This window comes from Dermochelys coriacea, chromosome 2 (assembly GCF_009764565.3).
Source record: "Dermochelys coriacea isolate rDerCor1 chromosome 2, rDerCor1.pri.v4, whole genome shotgun sequence".
Lineage (NCBI taxonomy): Eukaryota > Metazoa > Chordata > Testudines > Dermochelyidae > Dermochelys > Dermochelys coriacea.
In genome coordinates, this window is record NC_050069.1 from 18,432,710 (window position 1) to 18,456,040 (window position 23,331).

The 23,331-nt window shown below is 42.8% G+C and overlaps 1 protein-coding gene and 1 long non-coding RNA gene across 3 annotated transcripts in view; one reads left to right on the top strand and one right to left on the bottom strand.

Annotated features, from left to right (window-relative positions):
• ADCY8 (adenylate cyclase 8) overlaps positions 1-9,917 on the top strand; it is a 180,443-nt gene extending 170,526 nt beyond the window's left edge. Inside the window, exons 15-17 of one of the 2 annotated variants that reach the window (XM_038392609.2) lie at positions 6,197-6,289; positions 6,905-7,019; positions 9,086-9,917. In XM_038392609.2, the coding sequence (XP_038248537.1) occupies positions 6,197-6,289; positions 6,905-7,019; positions 9,086-9,573 (696 nt within the window). In that variant the 3' untranslated portion in view covers positions 9,574-9,917. The remainder of the gene's footprint in view (positions 1-6,196; positions 6,290-6,904; positions 7,020-9,085) is intronic. The other variant, XM_038392607.2, reaches the window with a different exon arrangement.
• LOC122458593 overlaps positions 1-12,283 on the bottom strand; it is a 47,398-nt gene extending 35,115 nt beyond the window's left edge. The window contains exons 1-4 of the long non-coding RNA XR_006278646.1: positions 12,222-12,283; positions 7,812-7,853; positions 6,279-6,354; positions 180-360 (exon numbers count right to left, since the gene is read on the bottom strand). This is a non-coding gene — a long non-coding RNA (uncharacterized LOC122458593). The remainder of the gene's footprint in view (positions 1-179; positions 361-6,278; positions 6,355-7,811; positions 7,854-12,221) is intronic.
• Between the last annotated feature and the right edge of the window lie 11,048 nt (positions 12,284-23,331).

The window sequence follows — 23,331 nt, forward strand, 5'->3', positions numbered from 1 at the left end:
TCTGTAACTGGAATGTAGTTGTTATTGGTGATGGCATGTGAGCTGGGACAAATCCAGTTTGCCTGTCAGAGCCGAGATTGAGTTTTCAGATCTGGCAGGTGGAGGGGAACAAATTAATCACTGAATGATAACAAACCATTTTTTATTCAGCTTGAGATCAGGACTCAGATTTGCTCCACCTGAGCAGAGGACCTTTTCTGTTGATATGCCTTCCCCACCCCGTTGGGTTTGAGAGCTGCATAAAGGAACATACTGTGTTGAACCGTTCGGTTTATATGTTGATGGGACAATATAATTATCTTCTTTCCTTGACACATGTCTTCTAAATGTCCTTCTGCACCACCCTCTTTGGTATGCCTTCTGTGGCAGAAGAAGCATGAAAGAAGGGAGGTTAGAAAGCTAGTGGTGATTCACCCAATTCACCCAAGCTAGTAGTGATTCACCCAATTGCTGCATGTACACTTTTAAGACATGTGCAGTGGCTGTGATGTAAACTACCTCTTTCACCACCATAGCACTCAACAAATAAGGAGGAGTGGTGTGCATCAGGAGAACTCTTCTGGGTGTAGTCAGCCTGAGGAAATCAATCTGTCTATGCTCAAAAACTGAGATGAGTGTTGATTGCTTTATAATTTGGTGAACAGGACTGCTAGGGTCTGGTCTTTTGTTCTCATGGTCTATGTTGAGGAGAGAAAAACAAACAGAAGATTTATCTGGCTGAATTTCAGCCATTTTGTGCTTCCAGGAAGCTGTACACTACCTCAGAGAGTCAAAATCCCACCACTCTTTGCCCTTTGTCTCTGGGGAGAAATAACCTACATTGTGGGGAATAAGAAAAGGAGTACTTGTGGCACCTTAGAGACTAACAAATTTATTTGAGCATAAGCTTTCGTGAGCTACAGCTCACTTCATCGGATGCATTTGGTGGAAAATACAGTGGGGAGATCTATATACATACACAGAGAACATGAAACAATGGGTTTTATCATACACACTGTAAGGAGAGTGATCACTTAAGATGAGCCATCACCAGCAGCGGGGGGAGGGGAAGGAGGAAAACCTTTCATGGTGACAAGCAAGGTAGGCTATTTCCAGCAGTTAACAAGAACATCTGAGGAACAGTGGAGGGGGTGGGGGGAGAAATAACATGGGGAAATAATTTTACTTTGTGTAATGACTCATCCATTCCCAGTCTCTATTCAAGCCTAAGTTAATTGGATCCAGTTTGCAAATTAATTCCAATTCAGCAGTCTCTCCTTGGAGTCTGTTTCTGAAGTTTTGTTGTTGAAGGATAGCCACCCTCAGGTCTGTAATCGAGTGACCGGAGAGATTGAAGTGTTCTCCGACTGGTTTTTGAATGTTATAATTCTTGACGTCCTCACCCATAACTATTTTTTTTGAATGTTATAATTCTTGATGTCCTCACCCATAACTATTTCACATTTGGGGACAATGTATACCTTTAAATCAACGGCACGGCGATGGGTACCCGCATGGCCCCACAGTATGCCAACATTTTTGTGGCTGACTTAGAACAACGCTTCTTCATCTTTCGTCCCCTAATGCCCCTACTCTACTTGTGCCACATTGATGACATCTTCTGCGGAAAAGGACCTAGGGGTGACAGTGGACGAGAAGCTGGATATGAGTCAGCAGTGTGCCCTTGTTGCCAAGAAGGCCAATGGCATTTTGGGATGTATAAGTAGGGGCATAGCGAGCAGATCGAGAGACGTGATCGTTCCCCTCTATTCGACACTGGTGAGGCCTCATCTGGAGTACTGTGTCCAGTTTTGGGCCCCACACTACAAGAAGGATGTGGATAAATTGGAAAGAGTACAGCGAAGGGCAACAAAAATGATTAGGGGTCTAGAGCACATGACTTATGAGGAGAGGCTGAGGGAGCTGGGATTGTTTAGTCTGCACAAGAGAAGAATGAGGGGGGATTTGATAGCTGCTTTCAACTACCTGAAAGGGGGTTTCAAAGAGGATGGCTCTAGACTGTTCTCAATGGTAGCAGATGACAGAACGAGGAGTAATGGTCTCAAGTTGCAATGGGGGAGGTTTAGATTGGATATTAGGAAAAACTTTTTCACTAAGAGGGTGGTGAAACACTGGAATGCGTTACCTAGGGAGGTGGTAGAATCTCCTTCCTTAGAGGTTTTTAAGGTCAGGCTTGACAAAGCCCTGGCTAGGATGATTTAACTGGGACTTGGTCCTGCTTTGAGCAGGGGGTTGGACTAGATGACCTTCTGGGGTCCCTTCCAACCCTGATATTCTATGATTCTATGATTCTATGATTCTTCATCATCTGGACCCATGGAAAAGAAGCCCTTGAGGAATTCCACCATGATTTCAACAATTTCCATCCCACCATCAACCTCAGCCTGGACCAGTCCACACAAGAGATCCACTTCATGGACACTACGGTGCTAATAAGCGATGGTCACATAAACACCACCCTATATCGGAAACCTACTGACCGCTATTCCTACCTACATGCCTCTAGCTTTCATCCAAATCATACCACACGATCTATTGTCTACAGCCAAGCTCTACGATATAACCGCATTTGCTCCAACCCCTCAGACAGAGACAAACACCTACAAGATTTCTATCATGCATTCTTACAACTATAATACTCACCTGCTGAAGTGAAGAAACAGATTGACAGAGCCAGAAGAGTATCCAGAAGTCACCTACTACAGGACAGGCCCAACAAAGCAAATAACAGAACGCCACTAACCATCACCTTCAGCCCCCAACTAAAACCTCTCCTACACATCATCAAGGATCTACAGCCTATCGTGAAGGACAACCCCTCACTCTCACAGATCTTGGGAGACAGGCCAGTCCTTGCTTACAGACAGCCCCCCAGCCTGAAGCAAATACTCACCAGCAACCACACACCACACAACAGAACCACTAACCCAGGAACCTATCCTTGCAACAAAGCCCGTTGCCAACTCTGTCCACATAGCTATTCGGGGACACCATCATAGGGCCTAATCACATCAGCCACACTATCAGAGGCTCGTTCACCTGCGCATCTATCAATGTGATATATGCCATCATGCGCCAGCAATGCCCCTCTGCCATGTACATTGGTCAAACTGGACAGTCTCTATGTAAAAGAATAAATGGACACAAATCAGACGTCAAGAATTATAACATTCAAAAACCAGTCGGAGAACACTTCAATCTCTCTGGTCACACGATTACAGAGCTGAGAGTGGCTATCCTTCAACAAAAAAACTTCAAAAACAGACTCCAGCGAAAGACTGCTGAATTGGAATTAATTTGCAAACTGGATACAATTAATTTAGGCTTGAATAGAGACTGGGAATGGATGAGTCATTACACAAAGTAAAACTATTTCCCCATGTTATTTCTCCCCCCACCCCACCCCCCACTGTTCCTCAGATGTTCTTGTTAACTGCTGGAAATAGTAGCCTACCTTGCTTGTCACCATGAAAGGTTTTCCTCCTTCCCCCCCCCCCCGCTGCTGGTGATGGCTCATCTTAAGTGATCACTCTCCTTACAGTGTGTATGATAAAACCCATTGTTTCATGTTCTCTGTGTGTGTATATAAATCTCCCCACTGTATTTTCCACCAAATGCATCCGATGAAGTGAGCTGTAGCTCACGAAAGCTTATGCTCAAATAAATTTGTTAGTCTCTAAGGTGCCACAAGTACTCCTTTTCTTTTTGCGAATACAGACTAACACGGCTGCTACTCTGAAACTTGTCATTGTGGGGAATGAATTCAAGACTGCCCACTCCCTACCCCTCTCCTCCAACTCGCCACACTCCCACGCAGGAGGGGGAAGCAGTGGCCTCATGAAGCCCTGCTTTCCTTGTGTTCCTAGAGCAGCAGTCCAAAGAGGACTCTCATGGGTGTAGAGGCAGGTGTCTAACTGCCTCTTATATCCTTGTACAGTCACATAAGACCAGGCCACAGTCTGGCCACAAATTTATGTATTTGGGGTCATGTGACTCTGGAACTTGCTTGCCCCAAAGCTCCAAAAGTCTGTTGACCTTCAGAATCTGCTGTAAGGCCTGTCTAGTTATCCAGGCTTCTCCCTGATTGGCGAGCCAGGAGATGTTGACTTCTGGACTGGCATGGGGACTCTTTCAGTGTGACAATGTGTCATTTCAGAATGCAATTATACGTGATTTTCTATTTTGTAGATGTGCTCAGCGGCACTGACAGCACATTGACTACATGGACACTGTGCTGCCTTTTTATAGCACCACTTTTCGGAGTCCAAGATGAATATTATAATTATTTGATGTATCCCAGAAGCCACAACCAAGACCAAGCCTCAGTGTTTGGTATGCTGTACAGAAGCACACATAGACACTGTCCCTGCCCTGAAAATTGTAGATCTAAGGCAATTTTTTTTGGATATCTCATTTTCTATCTTATCAGTTTAATCTAAAGTGCTTACCACCTTACTGGTGTCTTGGTGCTGATATTACTTGTGTTGGTATTTTAATAAGGGCTTTCTACTTCACGGACCATTTTTCCTTTCTCTTTACACTGCAATGACTTACGCCGTGTTTATGCCATAGCCGTTATTATACTGTCATAAATATAAATTATGATTTAACTGCAGAATCACATTTTCACACTTCACTAATTAAATTGTACTTGCATAATATACCCAGGTGCATGCAACTGGGTTATATTGTGTGTGTACACTTGAGAACCAATCTTGCATTTTTTGCATGATCAATGACATCCCACTGACCTTGGATATGTGAAGAATGTAGGATCAGGCCCTGAACTGGTTTTTGGGCTCAAGGTAAGTGTTAGTGTTAGAAAATGTGTCCTAAATTGCCTAGGCAAATTAGTGGACACAATAAGGGGAAAAAACCAGAACTGAGTCAATTTGAATATTTTCCCACAATATTAAAATCCATCTTTGTAAGATGCCACAGAGCAGAAAATGAAAAAGAAAGCATTGTTTTAAACATGGATGAAGCAGCTGATAAAAAGGCTAAACCTCTGAAATATAAGGGTATTTAAAATAATAGAAGACAAAAAAGAAGATAGCTTGAGATATTCTCTGTAAATGATCTAAGAGCCAATGGCTTCTTTGCGCCTGAAAAGAGCACAGTTCAGATATTTGTCATGCTTGTTAAATTACTGTGTTGCTCACTGCTGTTTACAAAAAACCTTTGGAAGCTGAAAATGAAATCTGTTTCTTTACCATAATTGTTTTCCCCGAACGCCTGTTCACACTGATCTGTTGCCATCAGATTGCTCATGAAGGCTGCGTTATAAGCAGTGATTCCTTTCTTTAAGAAAGCATTGAAGCTGCTGGCTTTGGGCAGGTAAAGGCACATAAATGGCTTTGCAAGCAGACAGAAGAAAATAAAAGTAGGTCAGGTGTTGGCCTTCCCATGGTTCGAAGAGCATATGGGTTTACATTCCCTGCATAGGCAGCAGTGCAGCATTCCATTAGAGACAGGGGGTGTCATTTCCATAAACGAGATACAATGTTTCCAAGACCCGAGATTCTTGACTTACGTACAACGTGGTTAGTTTGATGGGAGGTCATCTGTGATAAACCTGTGGTATGCGTCTTGCTTTGAATAAAGTAATCCCTTTAGCTTTTAATCAATGGGAACCTCAGACACATGAATTGGAAGAACCTTGCATAGTGGTATATAGTATAAGGGTGTTAATGTTTTGCCTAATAAAAGAGAAGTTTCCTCTAGGATTTATGGAGATTTTGTAACATTTTGAGGGGCTGGTTGTTGGGTTTTTTCAGTTTGTTTAGCATTGTTTAGCATTGTTCAGTTAGCATATGTATTAGTTAGTGTGTGTATGTGGGTGGGTGTGGGGGGGGGTTGTGATGGAACTCCAGCAATTGCCTGAATTTAAATTGGACTTGAGTGCGTGTATTTTGTACAATCCATAATTTGATGTGCTGAGCAGCCCTGCAGGGTTTAACTGAATGTATTTTGTGAATACCTAGCATGAAAACATTGAAAGCTTTAAGATCATTGTACAAAGAAGCTCAAGCAAACTGTGTTCCATTGTCAATTACACAAGATGCTCTACCAAATTAGATCTTCCTTATAATGAACTGTGAGAATAATTATTAGTTTAGGTCTTTGTACTTTTAACTCTACAGCTTTTTGCATCAGGTACTATAGAAGTAACAGCCTTTTGTCTCATTTGCATTAGTTACTAGGTGAAGAAAGATTTCAAGATATTGAAAAAATTAAAACCATTGGCAGCACATACATGGCTGTATCGGGATTATCACCTGAAAAACAGGTAAGGGACTAATTCAATCTTTTTAAAACAAGCAGAGATGTCAATGTGATGCTCTTCATCCGTTCCTGCAAAGTAAAGGATATTGGTGTCATTTTTAGATGCTCACAGAGTGGTATTTACTAGAAGAAAATAGATATTTGGAACTTCTAGCAAATGAAAATCACAATTGTTCTTGAAGAATTCTCTCTCCCTCTCTTTTCTTCTTTCACTCTTAATGCTGTTTGTCCCCTAATTCCCCTGACTCCCATTCTTGTTACTTTTCCTCCTAAGACAAGTTGTGTTTCTCTCTTTGCTCACCCCCTCTCAGCTTTAATTTTATCCCCTGAAATCCCACCTCCTGCTTATTCCTATTGCTACCCATCAAATTCCTGACCTCAAGCAAAGCATCTACAATATTTCACAGCAAGGCATCTCTGCACTGAAATGTGTAAGCAGTGCACCATAAATGGAATGTATTACCTCTCCATTAACCGTGAACCACTTCACTGGGATTTAATAGGGTATGATGAGACTGCTCTTATGAATTATGATTTCACATACTTAGCTCTGAGGAGAGAGTTGTTTTATAGCAAATGCAAAACACACATAATGTATTCCATTTTAATTCACTCTTAGCAATGTGAAGACAAATGGGGACATTTGTGTGCACTGGCTGACTTCTCCATAGCTTTGAATGAAAGTATTCAGGAGATCAACAAACATTCGTTCAACAACTTTGAACTCCGCATCGGTAAGTACCGTACAAGCATTTGAAATAAAATGGGTTATTTTTTGCAAGCACACACTCCGTTTATATGTAAGAACATAGGACTGGCCACAGTGGGTCAGACCAGAGGTCCATCTAGCCCCATATCCTTTCTTCTGACAGTGGCCAGTGTCTGATGCTTAAGAGGGAATGCACAGAAGAAGGCAATTATTCAGTGAGCCATCTCCTGTCATCCAGTCCCAGCTTCTGGCAGTCAGAGGTTTAGGGACACCTGAAGCATGGGTTGCATCCTGACCAGCTTGGGTAATAGCCATTGACGGACCTTTCCTTCATGAACTCATCTAATTGTTTTTTGAACCCAGTTATACTTTTGGCAATAAGTTCCACAGGTTGCTTGTGCACTGGGTGAAGAAGTGCTTCCTTATGTTTGATTTAAGCCTGCTGCCTGTTACCTACCTGCTGCCTATTATGACTGCAAGGACATTGTATATTTATCACGTGGATGTACTGAACTTCAATACCACCAGCTATTTTGTCTTCTGTGATCACATTGACTTCAAAGTCATGAGCAGAGATAGAAATACAACCCTCCGGCTCCCAAAATACAGCCTCCTACTATGTAGCCTAAAAGAGAATCTTCTGGTTCTTTTTTTATAATGCTTATAATCTCTTGTGCAAGCTACTGTACCAATGGATGACAACATCCTGTACACTCTCGCATGAATTTGACAGAGAAGCATCACTGTGTGATGGTCTGAACACTAGATTGGGAGCTAGGAGCAACTATAGTTCATCCTGGATCTGATATTGACTCACCTTCTCTTTTTTCATTTAATCTCCCTGCATCAACTGCTTCTCCTGTAAAATAGAAATGAGAGCTTATTCTAAGTACAGCAACTTGTTTTTTGGCTTTGCACAAAAATCTAATTCCAGTTCTGACCAGACCTGTATGACCACCAGTGGTTTTGAATTGCTGCCATGGGAAACCTGGCATCCTGGATGAAACCATTAGGATGGGACACAAAAGTGATAGGCTATATGTATTGGATACAACAGTAACATGCCTGCACCTGACAGTCAGTATAGGAGACTGCATTACTGGACAAGCCCAAAACACACCCAACAGAAATGTGATCCCTTAGAGGTGGCTTTCCACATCAAGGTTGAGCTATACAGATCAGGCAATCTGGAGGTTTGCATTATCATTGTCCATATATATATGCTGTACTAGTATATACACACACATATATACCTAATATGAGAGAAAGCAAAGCAATTTCTCTCCAGAGCTGTGTATCTATCACCTTTCACCAGTACTGAATTTACTTTTAAAATAGGCATATAGACCATTTTAATCTTACAGCATTACCCCTTGTCTTAAATTTACTAGGAGTGCTTGCAGGACAATTTTAGCTTTCCCAAAATAATTCTAAGCTGTTAAGAAACTATGACATTTTTAAGCAATTGCATCATGACCCTGTGATGTCTTTTCATAGGAAGTAACAATATGATGACAATTTGGAGTCCGGTGGTACCTTAAAGACTAACAGATTTATTTGGTCATAAGCTTTCATGAGTAAAAAACCCACCTTGTGTCTGAAGAAGTGGGGTTTTTTATCCACGAAAGCTTATGCCCAAATAAAACTGTTAGTCTTTAAGATGCCACCGGACTCCTCATTGTTTTTGTGGATACACACTAACATGGCTATCCCCTAATACTTAACAATATGATGATGTCACATCTAATACTAACAAGTTTGTCTTTCAGGACAAACTCCCAAAAGATGGCAAACCTACTTGGAACAATGGCTAGTCCTGAGCCCTTGTATGGTACCAAGTTTATTGGTGTCAAGGTGATGCATAGTTTACAGATATTCACATCATATAGTGATAGCTACCATATACAATCAATATCAGATAGAAGTTCCAATGTTTTATGTCCTTATTTCTCTTTATTTCCACCCTTTTCCTACAACTCAGAGAAGAATGTGTCTGAAGCAAACTTCTAAAGCATAATTGCAAACTTGATATTTCAAACATTCTTGCCTGTTTGTCTAATTATGTTTCCTCTTGATTTTATTTTGTTGTAGGTATTAGCCATGGCTCTGTTGTAGCAGGAGTTATCGGTGCTAAGAAACCCCAATATGATATCTGGGGCAAAACGGTTAATTTAGCTAGTCGAATGGACAGCACGGGTGTAAGTGGCAGAATACAAGTGCCTGAAGAAACGTATCTGATCCTGAAGGATAAAGGATTTGCCTTCGACTATCGAGGAGAGATTTATGTCAAAGGTATCAGCGAACAGGAAGGAAAAATCAAAACATATTTTCTTCTAGGAAGAGTACAACCAAATCCTTTAATCTTACAACCAAGAAAACTGACTGGACAGTATTCCTTAGCGGCTGTTGTATTAGGACTTGTACAGTCTCTTAACAGGCAAAAACAGAAGCAAATCCTTAATGAGAACAATAACTCCGGCATCATAAAGGGACATTATAACCGGCGGACTTTGCTAACTTCCAGTGGACCAGAGGCAGTGACCCAAGCAGAGGGCTCTGACAAAACTGAACTGCCATAATAAACATTTTGTTTGTGTTCTTTTTTTTAATTTCTTTTATATATAAAATAAATATACAAATAAAAAGGGTTTAATTTTTTTTAGAAGTATGATTTTTTTTTCCTTTTCGTACAACGTTCATGCAAAACGTAAGTCACCAGCAGTTTCAGGAACTAGTAATGGACTGAGAGACCTCTAGTCATTACTTAGTCTTAGTTATCCATTGTACTACCATAGTAAGCTAGAAGCCCCATCTAAGATCAGGGTCCCATTGTGCTAGTCATCGCACAAGCCCCTAATAAAAGAGAATCCCGACCCAGAAGAGTTTAGAATCTAAAGAGACCTAACCGACTACATGGAGAGGGAACTAAGGCACAGAGAGGTCATGTGACTTGTCCAAGATCACATAGGAAGTCTGTGGCACAGCCAGGAATTGCACTCAGCAGCCGTGTTAGTCTGTATTCGCAAAAAGAAAAGCAGTACTTGTGGCACCTTAGAGACTAACAAATTTATTAGAGCATAAGCTTTCGTGAGCTACAGCTCATCTAGTCTGATCTCCTGTAGGTCGCAGGATTCTTGTTGTTAGTCCCTAAGTGCATGACCTTGCACTATTAAATTTCATCCCATTCCTATTACTTCAGTTTTCAAGGTCATCCATATCTTCTTGTATGATATTCCGGTCCTCCTCTGTATTGACAATACCTCCCAACTTTGTGTCATCCACAAATTTTATTAACACACTCCCACTCTTTGTGCCAAGGTCATTAATGAAAATGTTAAATAAAATTGGTTCCAAGACCAAACCAGCAAACAAACACTCTCAAGAACTCACACTGTCCCTCTGGAACCAGGGCTTACCTCCCTTCCCCTCCAGTAGATCTCCACTCAAACTCCCATTTTCAGTTCTCTTTGCTGGCTTCTGTGCCCTTTTGACATCTGTAAAGAGGCCAAGTACTTATTCTTAATGTATGCACAATATGCTTCAGGTGGTATATGCCCAGGAGTCATCACCGAATTTGGTCCACTAGTTGGATCATTAGCTTCACCAGGGCTGGGTACTGACAGGGAGCACAACATGAATGCTGATCCAGGCCCCCCAGATGGAGAATTAAGACTGAACTACCATTCTTACCTCTGGAGGTAGATCTCTGTGCCAGGATTGAGACATCTTAGTGGGGAGGGGGGGAAGTTTGCCCTGCTGCTATCCATATTTGCCACAAGATAAACGAAGGACTCTTTTCTCCAGAGCTGCCAATCTGGCACCTTTCACCAGCACTAAAAATCACTTTTAAAAGCAAGCTGTGGATGTGAATGTAAAATGTGAAAAACTCACACTAAGCAAAGAGACAGGAAACAGACTTTCTGGAAACTCCAGAACGCAGTTCCCGTGTATACAGTAGTAGAATTCGTAAATACAGTAGTTTGAAATGTAGAGTTGTCAAGGTTCCTTCCCCACTCTGAACTCTAGGGTACAGATATGGGGACCTGCATGAAAAACCCCCTAAGCTTATTTTTACCAGCTTAGGTTAAAACTTCCCCAACGTACAAACTATTTTACCTTTTGCCCCTGGACTTTATTGCTGCCACCACCAAGCGTCTAACAAATATATAACAGGGAAAGAGCCCGCTTGGAAACGTCTTTCCCCCGAAAATCCTCCCAAACCCTACACTCCCTTTCCTGGGGAAGGCTTGATAAAAATCCTCACCGATTTGGATAGGTGAACACAGACCCAAGCCCCTGGATCTTAAGAACAATGAAAAAGCAATCAGGTTCTTAAAAGAAGAATTTTAATTGAAGAAAGAGTGAAAGAATCACCTCTGTAAAATCAGGATGGTAAATACCTTACAGGGTAATCAGATTCAAAACATAGAGAATCCCTCTAGGCAAAACCTTAAGTTACAAAAAGACATAAAAACAGGAATATACATTCCATTCAGCACAACTTATTTTATCAGCCATTTAAACAAAACAGAATCTAACGCATATCTAACTAGATTGCTTATTAGCCCTTTACAAAAAGAAAAGGAGTACTTGTGGCACCTTAGTGACTAACAAATTTATGTGAGCATAAGCTTTCGTGAGCTACACCTCACTTCATCAGAAGTGAGCTGTAGCTCACGAAAGCTTATGCTCAAATAAATTTGTTAGTCTCTATGGTGCCACAAATACTCCTTTTCTTTTTGTGAATACAGACTAACATGGCTGCTACTCTGAAACTAGCCCTTTACAGGAGTTCTGACCTGCATTCCTGCTTTGGTCCCGGCAAAAGCAACACAGACAGAGAGAAGTTTGTTTCTCCCCCCTCCAGCTTTTAAAGTGTCCTGTCTCCTCACTGGTCATTTTGGTCAGGTGCCAGCAAGGTTATCCTAGCTTCTTAACCCTTTACAGGTGAAAGAGTTTTTCTTCTGGCCAGGAGGGATTTAAATGCATTTACCCTTCCCTTTATATTTATGACAAGAGTAATGTCCAGGTGAGTGGAATAGAATTACTGTGCCAAGAGAAAATACACTAAGGTTGTGTATGTGTAGGTATGCCTAGCTCTTCCCTCTTTTACCATAGCTTAAATTCCTCACCCTCATATTGTTGGGCTGTTCTTATCCCATGGGTTAGTATATTAGTTAAGTCAAACTCATTAATATATATATGTCAGTTAGGTTACTATGCTTACCTGTAGTTAGGGTGTTAGAGGGCTTTCCCTTCACCCTCCCACTTCCCTGGTTCTTGTCACACACACAGCAAGCAGCAAAAGACCAGCAGTCCAAAGTACAAAACAATTTAATGTTTATTGGGGTTAGTTTCCAAGCAAGCATATTCCAAAGTCCTTCGCACCAATCGGGCTTATCTCTACACGCCAATAGAGTCTGTTCCCCAGTGTCCGCCTTCCCAGCTCCGACGTGGCATAGCATTTACCCCTCGTCCCCCTTCCCAGCTCCAATGCCATACAGTGTTTACCCCGCGTCCCCCTGCCCGGCTCCAACGCCACAGAGCATTGAGTCCCCGTTCCCAGCTCTGACACCACAGAGCATTTACCCCATGTCCCCCTTTCCAGCTGACACCACAGAGCCTTGCCTGTGTCCCTATTCCCCTTTCCCTATTCCTTGTTCCCGTTCTCCCCCCACTTAGCAAGCATAATTCCAATTTCCCTTCCCCCCACTTCCTGTTTGACCCCAGTTTATATAGTAATATTCCCAGCTATACCTTAACCAATCATTTTATTGAAATTTAATGAACCAATCTTAACATATTGTAACATAATTCTCTAAAAGAAAAGGAGTACTTGTGGCACCTTAGAGACTAACAAATTTATTTGAGCATAAGCTTTCGTGAGCTACAGCTCACTTCATCCGATGTCACACAGATAAAGCACTGGCTAAATTTGTTCAGTCTCATGGAATAATATGCTAGTGAGGACATTTCATCTGTGACTATCACAGGTAAAAAATCCCAGCCTGGGGTTACTTGTCTATGTTAGATGGAGTCTACTTATTCCACTGATTGTATCTTATGCAAATGTGATAGCCAAAAGCAGTGGTCTCCAACCTTTTTAAGCCCAAGATCACTTTCTGAATCTAAGGACAGCCCAGGATCTACACCGCCCCTTCCCCAAAGCCCTGCCCCACTCACTCCACCCCCGCCCCCATCACTCGCTCCCCCCCAACTTCACTCACTTTCACGGGGCTGGGGTAGGGGCTGGGGTTCGGGAGCGGGTGCGGGCTCTGGGCTGGGACCGAGGGGTTTGCAATGTGGGAGGGGGCTCTGGGCTGAGCCTGGGGCAGGAGGTTGGGGTGCAGGAGGGAGTGAGGGGTGCAACTCTGGGAGGGAGTTTGGGTGCAGGAGGGGGGTCAGGGCTGGGCTTGGGGAACAGGAGGGGGTTCAGGGTGCAGGAGGGGGTATGGGGTGTTTGTTCCGGGAGGGGGCTGGGGTGCGGCCTCCTGCCCAGCAGCACTACCCCCGGCCGGCTCCCGGTCGGCAGCGTAGTGCGGTTGCCGCTAAGGCAGGCTCCCCACCTGCCCCGGCCCCATGCCGCTCCCGGAAGGGGCCAACGCGCCACTGCAGCCCCTGGGGGGAGGGGGCGGGCAGCACATGGCTCTGCACGCTGCCCCTCTCTGCAAGCACCACCTCCGCAGCTCCTGTTGGCCATAACCCCCTGCTCCTGGCCAATGGGAGCTGCGGGGGGCAGTGCTTGCAGGCAAAAGCAACGCGTGGAGGGAGACCCCTACCCTCCCGCCCCTGGGGCCACGGGCCATGCTGGCCGATTCCAGGCGCAGAGTGGGGCTGGGGCAGGTAGGGATCCTGGCTTAGTGGCAGCTCCACTGGAGATTGTGATTGACTGGGAGATCCTCTGGGATCAACCAGTCAATCATGATCGACTGGTTGGTGACCACTGGCCTAAAGTCTATAAGTGAAACACTAGCTATTACCTATGATCTGTTTATAGATATACTCTATGACTTGTCAATAGCATTGTGTTTGTGATCTTACACCCACCCAATATCAATATTTATACCTAGCGTCAGTGGTTCTTGTCTGCTGATGCAGGTACCTCTATTCAGGCTAAAGAAGGAGGGCTCCATCCAGACCACATACTGAATTGCTACATCGCAGTACAAAACTTACGTCTTTCTGTGTGTAAGCATATAGGCTTAGTAGTACAGGATGTTGCTATGCAGGCAACTTGTCATGATATCTTTGACCCAAGAGGTTAGCCAACATTGGGGGCTTTATAGGGTTGTTTCTGGTAGGATGAGAAATAGATGATATGAGTCAGGTTTTTCTTTGGTGAAATCTTTGTGTACAAAAAATGTCCAAAAAGTTCTGTTTCTGTGAACACAATAGAAACAAACAGCAGCAGGCAGTTTCCTTGCTCAGAAACTCCAAGTCTACCTTCCCATGACCCCAAGCTCTGCTGGCTTCTAACACAAACAGGCTGCAAAACCAATAGCCTTGCCCCTGTATCTGCAACCAGGGAAATCCCTCAGACCACTTGGTTTTGCTTCGACTTGCCGTGTGCCCAGGCCAACGCTTCCATTGTCTGTAGCTGTCTCTTCTACACAGATGGGCTCTATTGGTTCTTCCATTGAGACTGAAGGAGTATTAGCCACACCCATTGGCTTTAAACTAGGTCTGAGATGGTCTTTGGAACAAAGACCCCGTGGCAGCCTACAATAAGTCCAATATGCAAGCAGTGTAGGCAGTGTCTAGGCATATGCACCCTTGTAAATACCAGGGGTAAGCTCAAGCCCCAGTACAGAGCTGGAGTTGAATTTACCCAAAGTTTAGGCATGTTTGAATCTACAGTTTGGTTTGGATGCATCTCCCATAACAATACATTGTTTCATATAGCTTCAGAAATTGTCTTTTAAAAAGATTGTCTTTTAAAAAGACCATCTGCTGAACCAACACATGAATTGTGGTATGGTCAGTTATTCCCAGCCTCTGAAGAATCCAATTTTGATCACTGACTCAGATAGGATATTGAACTAGCTGGACCACTGATCTTACATTCCTCCATGTGTATATATTTACAATGTAAGGTCATTGACCCACTTTAATAAAGAGCAAATTTGGGGCTAAAATTGTAGTGTTTGGCATATTAAAGAAATATTTCAGGTCCCTTCTGGTTGATTGACAATACCATATCTAATGTTCAAAGTTCAAGAAGAGGTGAAAATGCTATATAACTCGCACCTACAGAGACAACATTTATCACACAGTGAGATTTGAGAGTATATTAGGGCTTGTCTACACAGGGCCACTCAGGAAAATTAATCCAAATTGATTTTTGAAGTAGATTAGTGAGACCATATTTTATCCCTGTGTGCACACTATAATTCACTTTGGAAGTTAATTAAATTAAAACAAATTAAGGCCATCTGAATTCTGAATGAGAGCATCCACACAAGCATTTAATGTGGTTTAACAAATCCACTTTAAACTCACACATTTAGTTCATTTGGATTAATTTTCCCTGAGTGTCCCCATGTAGACAATCCTTCTTTTCCCTGTACTTAGCATAGAGCTGAACTGTGGTATCTCAGGGCTTCTCTATACAGAGTATTAGTACATGCTAGAGGGATATAAATTCCAGTGTTGCACTAGTGTGTTGCACACTAATGGCCTGTGTGGACCCTGCTGGCACATACTAAAAGGTCGCCAGTGTGCGTTAATGTACTATTCTTTGAAACAGGACTACATTAATGCACAGTAGGGAACCTTGAGTGTGCATTGGCAGGATCTAGCATGGGTCCTTAGTGCCACATGCTAGTGCATGCAGGAATTTACACGGTTTAGATAAGCTGTCAGATACCACAGTGTGGACTTGGCTAAATGCTGACTTGATAACGGTGGCTGTTGTGTATGTAACAACTGAAAAAAAACACAGCTTCTCACTCATTCCTGATAACCTCACTGTTGCTTGCACATCTGAAAAGAGCCAGCAAAGATTCCTCTAAGTGACAGTCTCATTTAATCCTTCTCTCTGGTATCCATAGCATTTACCTCCTTTTTCTATGCAGCATGGAGCATCAAGGAGTTTCCATGTCAAAAATACTCAGTGTCTCCCTGTTTTCAATAATGACAGGTTTCAGTCTGTATTCGCAAAAAGAAAAGGAGTACTTGTGGCACCTTAGAGACTAACAAATTAGTCTCTCAAGTGCCACAAGTACTCCTTTTCTGTTTTCAATAACAGTTAATAATGGTCAAATGGTCTTTCACTGGACACTGTCAAGCTGACACCTTAGAAGCAGAGAGTCCTACCCAAGACTTGATTTTGGCAGAGGTGCAATGAAATGATTAGAGCAGAAAAGAGCCACATTAAGCTTCTCCATTGGTACATGGAGAGCTTTGTAATTACACAGTCAAATTCTTAACCTGGCTGGGAATTCCTGTCAGATGTCATCCAACAACAGAGTGACATGGATGGGCATTTGCAGTCTTTCAAGCTCCGCTCTTCACTACAATGAGAGGGAAAGATTACAATGCAATAGACGGGACACACAGAGAATGCTTAAAAACTCCATGTCAGTAGCTCCTTGTCATTGAAGCCGATTGTCCTTGGGTTCGAATTTAAGGCACTTTGTGTTAATTAGCCTTGCTGGTAGTAATGTTTACTTGGGGTATGTCACATTAATGGGTGACGTCTGTTTCTCTATATAGTCATTTTCCTTAATCAATTTTTTTTCCATTTTCCCCTTTTACCACCTAATAAACACACTGAAATTGATGCGCCGAAGGCCTTGCTACTTCACAATTAACGTACCTCTGAAGCTCTTTTCAGCAGTGCTCCCTTCAGATTTGGGGGAGGAACACAATTCAGCACAGCTTTTCCTTGAGACAGGGGGATATAGGTAAAATAAAATATGTGAAGACTCTTACCAGGATAGTGTGAAAATGGAGGATTTTTGTCCACTGATCCAAACAAGTAAAGGGGTTTGGGCAACAAAGCTCTCATCTTTATACCTGCTCACACACAGCAGCAATGATACTGAGATTTAAGTGAGTTAAGGATCAGTTTCATTTGGTATCTATTTCTTTTTTAAAAAAAACCTAGTTTCATTAGGTATCTATTTCTTTTTTTCAAAAAAAACCCTATTTTCTATACTTTGACACTCATCCTCACCCATGTTGAGTAGAAATACTAGCTCCCCAAAGTGCCAGCCATAGGCTACTAAGGCTAATCCAGATTTAGGAGAGAGAATACCTCCCCTTGATGGTTCACATGGAGATGGGCTCAGACAGCATTTCTAGGTGGCTGATTCTAGTCTAGCCCATTGACTGTAAGTTGTTACGGGATGATGGTTGTTCAGTGGCCTGAGTAAAATGACTTGGTTGTATCAGGCTTGGTCACCGTGTGAAAAGGCAGTAGGAAAGCCACCATCACCAACACAGCTGGTCCATTTGCTGGCAGTCAGTGTCCATGAGGGCAGAGGGTCACTGGGGAGATGATGTGGGTGCTGTTTTCCCATGCTGTTCAGCACCTGCTGTGTGAATAACAGGAGGCATTCAGTTTCCATGCAAACCAATCCATCACCCTATTTTTAAAAAAAAAGGCTTCTCTGTCCTGGCTGCAAAATGCCATTTCATGGCTTCCCTTTTATTTATTCATTCAGATTTCAGTCTGAATTCAAAGAGACAAGAACACTGGAAATGCAAAATAAAACCCAACCAGAGCAAGAGCACTGCTTCCTCCCACCCTGACACACACAAGCTGATCACCAGGCATGTGACCAATACAACTTACAACCCCAATTGCACTTCCCCACCAGACACACCCACCCTCAACTGCCTTAACCCTCAGCCATCCCTGCCCAAAGAGACAGGCCTTGCTGTGTGCCTGAAAGGTCAGCAAATTTGGTTTCAGAGTAGCAGCCGTGGTTTCTTTGGATCTTGGGGTGCTACATGGGGCAACCGTTCTGCCTTTGTAAGGCTAGAGCCTGGCAGCAAGGTTCACATCTGGAAGAATGCAATCTCCCGGCCAGGCAGAAGCTGGTAAAAAGCAATCATGACACTTGCTGCAGTGTGCACATCCAACAGTGGATGGCGATCTAGCACTACCACCAGATTGCAAATGCTCATAAGAAGTGAGTGGCAGGCAAATACCTGAGGTATTAGCCTCCCGTTCCCCAACCTACCAGCATAACCTCAGTCTGATCTGAATTAAGCTTCAGACAGTTAGTTCTTATCCGTACCCCAACTTTCCTCAAACACTTGGCTAAGAGTTCAACCAGACTGTTTGGACTTTTCCCCTATAAACATTTTCACTGATCCTGCCTCCCCCTCTTTTCTGTGTATTCAAGTTTGAAAATGCCAGGTGGATTTCATTAAGTATTACCGGCTAGTCTGCACACTGCCACCCTACAGCTGAGTGCTTCTCTCATCTGGCTGTCAGCTACTCCGACAGGGAAAGGGCATAGTCTAAGACTGTCACATATAATTCCTTACTAGCTCTAATTTCTGTGCTCCACCAGCCTGACAGCTCAGTTTCTGTGTGGTCCTCAAACAGGTTCTGCCAGTGCGTAGTGCCAATGTCAAGTCTGACTGAATCAGAAGGAAGGTTTATGAGAAATGAAGGGATTCACTGGATTTCATTTAATTCATTACAGTGTATAAATATATAAAAACAGCCACACTGGGTCAGACCAAAGGTCCATCTAGCCCAGCATCCTGTCTTCCGACAATGGTCAATGTCAGGTGCCTCAGAGGGAATGAACAGAACAGATAACCATCAAGTGATTCATCCCCTGTCGCCCATTCCCAGCTTCTGGCAAACAGAGGCTGGGGACACCATCCCTGCTCATTCTGGCTATTAGACATTGATGGACCTATCCTCCATGAACTTATCAAGTTCTTTTTTGAACCCTCTTATAGTCTTGCCTTCACAACATCCTCTGGCAAGGAGCTCCACAGGTTGACTGTGCGTTGTGTGAAAACATACTTCCTTTTGTTTGTTTTAAATCTCCTGCCTATTAATTTCATTTGGTGACCCCTAGTTCTTGTGTTATGAGAAGGAGTAAATAACACTTCCTTATTTACTTTCTCCGCACCAGTCATGATTTTATCGACCTCAATCATATCCCCCCTTAGTCATCTCTTTTCCAAGGTGAAAAGTCCCAGTCTTATTAATCTCTCCTCATACGGAAGCCGTTCCGTACCCCAATCATTGTTGTTGCCATTTTCTGAACCTTTTCCAATTTCAATATATCTTTTTTGAGATGGGGCAACCACAGCATTCAAGATGTGGTGTACCATGGATTTATATAGAGGCAATATTATCTACCTTCCCAGGAAGAAAATATCATATACAAAAGAGCTCTTTAATTTATCAGGGAAAGGCATAACAAGAAGAAATGGCTGGAAGCTAAAGCCAGAAAAATTCAAATTAGAAATAAGATACAAATTTTTCATAGTGAGTATGATTCACCATTGAAACAAATTGCCAAGGGAAGTGATGGATTCTCCATCTTCTGAAGTCTTCAAATCAAGACTGTGGATGCCTCTCTGGAAGAGATGCTTCAATCAAAGACAAGTTATTGGGTTCAATGCAGGGATAACTGAGGGAATTTCTGTGCCTGTACTATACAGGAGGTCAGACTAAAAGAACTAATGGTCCTTTCTGGCCTTAAACTCCATGAGTCTAGCATGATCTCTTCACTCTTGTCCAAAGCTTGCTACTGGGGGCTGACCAACCATTGCCTACAGAAGCAAAATATTCAGCCTATGGAATGGTCAGTGGCACTGACTGAGTGTTAAAAAGGCTGACATTTTCCATGTTACTAATGTGTGCAAAACCCCTACCAAAAAACGCTCACTCTGTGCATCTTGCTAGGGAAAGCACCCACGGAACTTGCCATCCCTGTGTCTGGCTGATTGATTTTAAGAACACATCAAGATCTTAACAACTAAATATCAGAAGAGAAGTTAAAATTGTTTCTTCCTATTACATTTCCTCCAGCACCCCCCAGCTTCTCACTCCCTTCACCCACTCCATAGTGTGTTGTGAAAATATCATGTAATCTGTTTTAATTAGATTTTAAGATCCTCGGGGCAGGGTCCATCTTTTCTTGACATGAGACCAGGAGAACTGAGGTCTACTCCCAGCTCTCTGATAGTGACCCAAGATGTGACCTTGGCCAAACAGGGGTATTAATATCGTCCCATATGATTAAAGTGCTTTGAGCTCAGTGAATGAATAATGCTAGGTAAGTGCCATATCTCATTACTATTAAATGTCTCAATCATTTGCAAATAAGCATGTGTGCATCTGGTGCAATATAAATAACTATGCAGTCTTCCATGGCTTATGCAATCTTCTGTGCCACAAAGGCCACAAATGGCTGCTGCAGAATAGAGCATACAGAAAGTAGTAAAAGAAAAGTGGAGAGAAAATCTTCTCCTGGAGTTGGGAGAAGGGGAGAGGTTATTTTTAGATGCTCAAAAGGATCTTTCCAAAAGAAAAACATTACATAACTGCAATCCATAATTAAAAATGTGTTTCCTGTACTTGTCACAGAGGCTAATTAGGGGAATTAGAGAATTATTTGTTTTATTGTTTCTCTCCTGGCAAAGTCTGAACTGCACTGTTAGCTGAATCTGTCCCAAGACAAAAATAATATTTATAAAGCATAGTATTTCACTTGGATTATCCATTCCTGCCGAACAACAGAGGCTAGAGTTTATATTGATGAAAGTGACAGTGCAAAGCATCAAGGCAGAATAAAAGCTTCTGCTGCTTTGAATTATTAATTCTATATCAGCTCAGTGCACACCCAAATCACACCGCTCTTTCTTCTGTTGCCTCGGGAAAAAAGTGACATACTTGTAGAGAACTTTAAGTCTATTAAAAGTGTTCTGAGTTCACCAGGCTATTCCATAATGGGCCTTGTCCTACTCCAGTCCTCTTACACATATTCCAAGCTCCTTTGGCACCTGAAATCAGACTCTTGCACTAAGCTTTTAGGGGGAAATTTTTAAAAGTGAAAGGGAGCGGATCAGTGTTCCTAAATCTGTCAGTCTCTTTGGAAAATCTCCCCTTTGAAACTAATTAATTTGTATCATTCTCTTATGTCACCAAGCTCCATGAAGTGCCAGGAGAGGATGTAAGCTAGGAATTGCCATCTATCATGATCTTCATCTAACTTATCTCTTGCAGTGCCCATTGTTTGATCCTTCAGGTTAAGACACTAAAGCCTTTATAATGTATCTAATGAGGCCTCCTTCAGTTTCCCTCTAAGCTAACCAAAAGGCTGCTGTGGATAGCTCTTTGCCAGACCCTTAATATGGTTGCCTGGGTGTCAGTGTCACTCCGCTCTTGGCCAACTGAATTGGCTAAATAAGAAGCCAACAGGTTCACAACAGGATGTTATTAGCAATAGAAAAGCGCTTAATGAACTAGGAATGAGATACTTCCTGGGCTAGCTTCAGCTCTGTGATCTACCCAAGCAACTGATCTCAGCCAAGGTGACTTTTCCCATCAGCCTGCTAAAGATTCAGGCTGGATCAGGTCAAAGCTAAGGCTCCCCTCCCTTAGTATCAGGCCCCTTCTGTGGCTGTTCTTAGAACTCATGATAAGTCCTTCTTGTCTATGCATTTTTATTTATGACTTGCCCTGCTTCCATCTTTCTTCTTTGCAGAAGAGGAGGAAGGATTTGGGGTGAGGTGGGACTAGTGGGATTCTAAGTCTGACTGACTGGGTTATTTTATCTACAAAACCCAAGGCCAGATTCTGATAGTAGTTCTGAAGAACACATTCAAAATGTGAAACAGATGTTATAGCAATGGCTGCCAGAGTCTGCAGGCAGCCTGAAACAATAGCTCAGGGAGATGAGAATTGCTCCATTCATCTTATTGGGTTAGTAACCCTGAAACACATTACCCTGTGCCACCCACCAGGGGTCTATATGAGGTGATAAAGGAGGGGGTTCCCTGTCATTGGCCAATCTCAGTTGTGATGTGATGGTGTCAGAAGGGACCCACACACACATGAGGGATGGAGGGCGTCTAATCTTCTCACCTATAGACACACCCCAAGCTACCAGTAGACAAGGAACCCTGGTGCCTGCTCAAAGTGGGCACTCCAGCACCATACTCTTGTGTAGGTGGCCTCTGGCATTGCCACCCCAAGAAGGTGTAGGGACCCAGTACATGAGGGTGTTGCTATAGTTTGGGGGTGTGACCAAGGACAGTCCACCTATACAGTGTGTTTAGGGTCCCAGATTACCTTAAGCTTGTCCTGGCAACACTGAGTCCCATTGCTGAATAGTAGAAATAAATAATCATTCAATACTGTGTCATGGAACCATATTCATTCCTGGCCTCAGCTACTTTTCAATCTACAACCTGAAACAGGACGGAATAACAGCTCTTGAAACTTCTATCCCAGCTACTGGAATAGCAGATACTATTTTTAATCACACCAGTGTCTAATGCCGTTAGCATCCCACTTCTCACCATCATTCATGGAAAGGTTACCCTCACTGTCACTGAGGACTGCAGTCCCTCTCCATTCAGTCTTGTGCTCAGACTGACTTGTTTCACAAAAAGAAAAGGAGTACTTGTCCCACTTCTCACCATCATTCATGGAAAGGTTACCCTCATTGTCACTGAGGACTGCAGTCCCTCTCCATTCAGCCTTGTGCTCAGACTGACTTGTTTCACAAAAAGAAAAGGAGTACTTGTGGCACCTTAGAGACTAACAAATTTATTTGAGCATAAGCTTTAAGTTGTCTGAATATAAAAGCTGACCCAGGTCCGACTTCTACCGCCTGTCTCCATCAATTCAAGTGAGGCTCTTTCTCCCATTCCTCCCACTTCAAGCTTCCAACATGGCTGCTTACATTTCCATGAACCCAGTAACTCTTGCTCACCGTGCAACCTTTGCAATAAGCGTTTCTTCACACCCCTAATTCTTTCTGACTTTAAAAATGCCACTAAGGAGACTATATTTGGCCATCTTTATGCTGGGCCCTGATTGCCGGCTAAATCCAAGCATCCTAGCATGTGAAAATTGAATTATATAATGGCCATAACCCATCAGAGAGGTTGTTAAAGCTGCTAGTCTCCACAAACTGCCATAGGATCATCAAAATGACCTTTCATGGGCTTTTCTATTGCACCCGTCTACATAGTCTCTGAGTGCCTTTGGTACAACTAACACCTTAACACAGTGGAGCCAGAGTTGAATGAAATGGATTTAGCTTATGGCATCTCTATCACAGGTGCACAAACGTGTTAAAATCCAGTACCTGTATATACAAATGTGAGTGCACAAAGGGCATAATCAA